The sequence below is a fragment of the Lygodium microphyllum genome, chromosome 11 (assembly GCF_053477565.2).
Source record: "Lygodium microphyllum isolate KBCC chromosome 11, Lygodium_microphyllum_v1.1.10, whole genome shotgun sequence".
NCBI lineage: Eukaryota > Viridiplantae > Streptophyta > Polypodiopsida > Schizaeales > Lygodiaceae > Lygodium > Lygodium microphyllum.
The window spans coordinates 76,185,172-76,190,390 of record NC_141145.1 but is presented as its reverse complement, the minus strand read 5'-3'; the positions used below and the strand labels follow the sequence as shown (position 1 = coordinate 76,190,390).

General features: G+C 43.5%; 1 protein-coding gene across 1 annotated transcript; it reads left to right on the top strand.

The window, feature by feature from the left end:
- The first annotated feature begins 395 nt into the window (after positions 1–395).
- On the top strand, positions 396–4,792 carry LOC148028979 (putative folate-biopterin transporter 7). The gene is made up of 2 exons (XM_087687770.1): positions 396–1,724; positions 2,257–4,792. Exons 1-2 carry the CDS (start codon positions 728–730, stop codon positions 3,510–3,512), a joined length of 2,253 nt encoding a protein of 750 aa, XP_087543896.1. The 5' UTR covers positions 396–727; the 3' UTR covers positions 3,513–4,792.
- The last annotated feature ends 427 nt before the right edge of the window (positions 4,793–5,219 follow it).

Below are 5,219 nucleotides of genomic sequence, written 5' to 3'. Positions count from 1 at the left end.
GTACTGAACTACCATCTAAGGCTAGAACTTATATAAGTGTATTTAAGCCATGGTACAAACTTTATGCAAAGCACTTGGCACAAATGTTGGCCAAGAGGGAAAGGCTAGCTAAAAAGGGTCGTCCCACCTTCTCACCTCAGAGTGGAAGTGCAAGGCCATTAAATACAGAGTCTCGAAAGCGAAGCCTACAACCATGAACCCATGTGCCCCTTAAGGGTATGGCCGGAAGAACGCATGCACAGGAGAGGTACTAGGAAGGAGAAGAAAAGCTTTTGGGCCACCCTAAGGTCCCAAAAGGAACACAATCTCTCTTTGAAGTTTGGTTGTGGTGTTTCTATTTTTATTAAATTTCTTGGTGCAACCAAATGACCAATGCCATGACTCTCCCTTTGCTTACCTTGTGTGCAAAAGAGAGAGAGAGAGAGAGAGAGAGATAGATTTCTTGGTGCAACCAATGCCCCGACTCTTCCTTTGCTTACCTTGTGTGCAAAAGAGAGCGAGAGAGATCTTATTACAAGCCTGATTGGGGGCTTTTCAACAATTCTGCTGTCTCTGTTTTTTCAACAATTCTGCTGTCTCTGTTTCTTCCTTCCAAATTCTGGACTGCCTACCTGCTGCTTCTTCCTGTTTACCGCCCCCCCCGCCTCTCTCTCTCTCTCTTACCAACCCTCTCTCTCAGCAGCTAGAGCTTTCCCCTGCACCTGCACATTGCCCCACCCATCTATCCATGACAGGATGCCATGGCTCCCTCTTGCACAGCGTCAAAGATCCCCCTCCCCTTGTCTTCCATTTCACTCCATTCTCCTTTTCTTATTCTGCCTCTTACTTCTATCATGATTTTTATTCTTCTTCTTCCTCTTCTTCTCCTGCTTCCGTTTGGGGACACCAGCATCTCTATCGTCATAACCTGCTCTCTCTCTTCACCACACGCCTCCCATCTCCCCCCTGCCCCCACCTTCCTTATAGAGTAGGACATGCCCGCTGCAGAAAGAGGTACGATTGTCAGCACCTCCGGGAGAGAGCAGCAGAAGACAGAGTGAGTCTTCTTTCACAGAAAGGGCACGCTGGACCTCTCTGGCGTGAAGCGACTGAGAGCCGCTATTGCAGCCGCCGCTGCCCGCCGCGTCTTCCATCCCTCCCAGAGAGCCTTGAGGGCGAGTTCCAGAGGACTGCCCTCCTTCACAGAGAGCAGAGCTTACCCCCCAGTTTAGTCAGTCATGGGGTCTTTTTGTTGGCAGTTTTCTCTGAGAGAGCAACATCTCTCAGCTCTGTTCTATCAATCAAGCTGCAAAAACAGGTGAATAATTTCAGTGCTCGGAGCAAAAACACGCACTTCGGCGGCCTTTTTCACAGTGCCAGAGACCTTGCAAGGCGCCATAGCCAGAGGCTATTTTGCACATCGCTGATTACCCCTGCCCCTTTGATTGACAGGAAGCATTACGAAGACATGGCTATGTTCAGGTGGCTTGACAATTTGGGCCGCATCTACGGTGCCTCCTTGATGTTCTTGGTAGGATTTGGATACTGGATCCAAGGCTTCAGATGCTTCCCTTGGTTAGCAGTGAACTTTTACTTCAAAGATGTTCTTACAGTTGATCCAGGCACACTTCAGATTGTTCAAAATACAGTCAATTTGCCAATGGTGGCTAAGCCTGTATATGGAATAGTGTCAGATTCTGTGTACATAAGAGGAGCACACCGGGTGCCATACCTTGTCATAGGAGGTAAGCCCTTACATCCTTTCTTTTATAATCCTTATATTGTCACTAGATTTCTTTACATTACGAGATCTAATACATGTGCTCGATCTTAATCTTGATTTAGCTTTGGTGATAGGCTAATTAGGTATAGTTCCTTGCTTAATGTTTGTATACAATTATGTCTTCTATTGGAAAGTGCTATTATGTAGATGAGCCGATTATCAGCCTTCTTAGATTTAGTGTTGCATGTGCTAACTACATAGGGCCATAAATTGCTTTTGTGCTGAGCGTATTTGGACGGCAGTCACATCGTTGTAAAATAAAATGTTTGCATGCTAAGCATATTTGAACAGCAGTCACATCATCGTAATTAGAAAATGATCTGCTGACTTTCCATAATCATCAGAGATTCAGAGCCCAAAAGATATTATATTGTGGTTTGGGTAAACTCAAAATATCAGATATTGAATTTGAGCAGCTTGTTTGTGGTAGTCTAACTCAGCTTTTTTATTAAACTGAGCCTAACCAACCTTGATTATGTTGGTTTTGGTCTTAGGTTTTTTACAAGCACTTTCATGGGGCGTAATTGCAGTTTGCCCTGGGGGTGGCTCTTCAGTGATATTCATCGCAGCCCTCCTGGCATTGAGCAATCTAGGGGCATCCATGGTTGATGTTGCAAATGATGCACTGGTTGCTGAGTGTGCGAAAAAGAAGAAGTCAACAGGTGAGTTGCAGTCCTTTGCATGGTTCTCTACAGCTGTAGGTGGAGTTTTGGGCAACTTGATAGCAGCCTTAGCTCTGAGCCACATAGACCTCAAGCTCATGTTTGGAGTATTTGGGGTGCTGCTTATCCTGCAAGTTGTGAAGTCCATGGGAGCAAATGAGGATTCATTTGGTCTCAAGATCCCACACACCATCAATGGGGATATTGAGAAAAGGAATGACATAGCTCTAGATGTCCTGAAACACGCAAAGAAAAGGCCTGCAAAGCTGCTGATTAATCACATGAATGGGACTGATATATCTCCATATGCTCTCACACTTGAAGCAACAGAGGATGGATGGAGACAAACAGGCATGAATATGGTCAAAGCAGAACCATATGTCGAAGAGGAACCTCTCAAGATGCCTGGAATGCGGCAACAATTTGTGGACCTTGTTCTTCTTGTGAAACAGCCAGAGATCATGTATCCTTTGGCTTGGTTTATGGCATCTTATGCCATGATCCCCACACTAGCAGGGACAATGTTTTACTTCCAAACACAGCATTTGAAAGTTGATCCAGCCATTGTAGTTATGGCAAAGGTAATGGGTCAAGTGGGCTTGATGGGTGGCAGTGCCTTATACAGCCGATATTTGAAAGGCATGCCATTGAGAAAGCTATTGGTTGCTATACAAGTTCTACTATGTTTCTGTATGCTTTTTGATATTTTCTTGGTAAAGAGGATTAATGTGGAGCTAGGCATACCAGATGGAGTTTTAGTATTGGGTGCCTCAGCTTTTGTGGACGCACTTAATCAATTCAAAATACTGCCTTTTATGGTGTTACTAGCTCAGCTATGTCCAGCAGGAAGTGAAGGTTCTTTGCTGGCTGCATTTATGTCAAGCCAATGCCTAGCAACCATCATAAGTGGATACATGGGAGTGACTCTTGCATCATTGCTTCACATCTCTGCCAATGACTTCTCTGAGCTTCCGACTGGCATTTTTGTACAGTCTATGGCTGCATTGCTCCCAATTATGTGGATTTCTTTCCTACCAGAGGGAAACAAGGTCACCACCTTGCAACAACATGATGGGAAAAACACATAATGTGGCATTGCCCAAGCAGTCTCTCTATTTTGGAGTCAGAAAACCTAAGAGGCAAGGCAACAGGGGTTATTTTTGGAGATGGATGGGAGGGCATGGCAGAGAAGCACTCACATCTGTTTGTTCGTATAATTGTAACATATAGTTACACCTTTGCATTGAACCCAATTACATCACTGTAATATGAGGTGGAGTTGGTTGAATTGAATTCCCAATGGCCTTATTTTTGGCCAATACGCAGGTTGTATAGAGATTGAGATATCATGTAGTTTGTATGAATATCTTGGCCCATTAATCATTTCATGCAGAGTTTCCTTAATGCCAAGAGAATAAGGATAGTTGACTGAAAAAACAACACATAACTTTGGGCAATAATGGACACCTTCAAGGAGTTACATTTATTAGCAAATTGCCTGAAAACATTTTGCAATTCTGCTAGGATATCCTTAAATCTTTCCTAAAGAGAGAAGCAGACAAAGCCCCATCACTTTCTAACCTTTCCTCCTTGGGCCTACCTTGGAACTGAGAAGAAAGATCTTGCTTCAATCTCAGAGAGAGGAGCTTGCAGGAGGACATTTAAGGATGTAGGCAAGAGGCCTTGAGTAAGAGCAAGACATGCAAAGCCTAGCCTATGTCGAGCAAACACCATGTCTACATTCAATGAAAGGTAGGAAGCAAAGAATTGTTTACCTCATGTCTTCACTGATGTGACTGGGTAAAGAGAGGACTAGAATGGATATGCAAACCCTAGCCTATGACGAGAGCAAATGCTATCACGACATGCAAGGCTATACAAGAAGCAATAGATATGTTTGCCTTGTCTCTCCATCAACGCGACTAGTTGAAGCTTATTGGACTTATCATCCTACTCAAGGGTTTTAAGTGAAGCCAAGTTTGGTGGATTCTCTGTGCCACTCAGTTTCCTGAAGTTTCGCATGAAAAGTTTTGTATCCTGATGTCTACTGCAAGAGTTTGTTGCAACATCTCCTAAGATTCTATTGATGCATGTGTATCTTCATTTGTGTGCAAAGCAACTTTCTTGCCAACCTTCCGGATCTTGTGGAAAATCGTGAAGTGTGGATGCTTCCAACAATTGATGCCCTATTATTGAACCACAAGTGTGGTTGTGTTGTTACTTCTACACAGCTTAATTATTAATGGTATCCATATCTCCATGCATGTGTACAAAATGTCTTCTTCCTTGTAATAAATGTAGCTTTCATTGTATTGTCATGGGCAATCCACTCATCCTCAAATTAAGAACCAACATACAACTCTTCACTAGACCGCTTGCCTTGATGGAAAAAAGTTAATTCTTAGTCTTCTTGAATGAGTACTACCAATCCCTCTCTCTCATGCAATGATGGAGTCTCCGCTTTGCCTAAGTGGGCCATGTGGTTGTAAAGACACACACTGAACTCCATATAATCCTAGTTGCATCCATTGCCTCTTTCTTTTAGAGGCTTATAGATAGATAAATTATGCCATGGGGATCCAGTGCGCAGCTTGCATGCACCCTACTAACTCAACTAACACCCAAGCCACTATGCCTCGACCCTACTGATTGAACCCACACCCAAACCACTACGTCATGACCCCGGTTAGCCGATGCACCTCCACAAAATAAATTGTATTTTCAATGTTCATGAAAACTGAGGTCTCCGGAAAAAATGAATTGCAAATTTTATAAAACCACCTTAACAAGAAAAA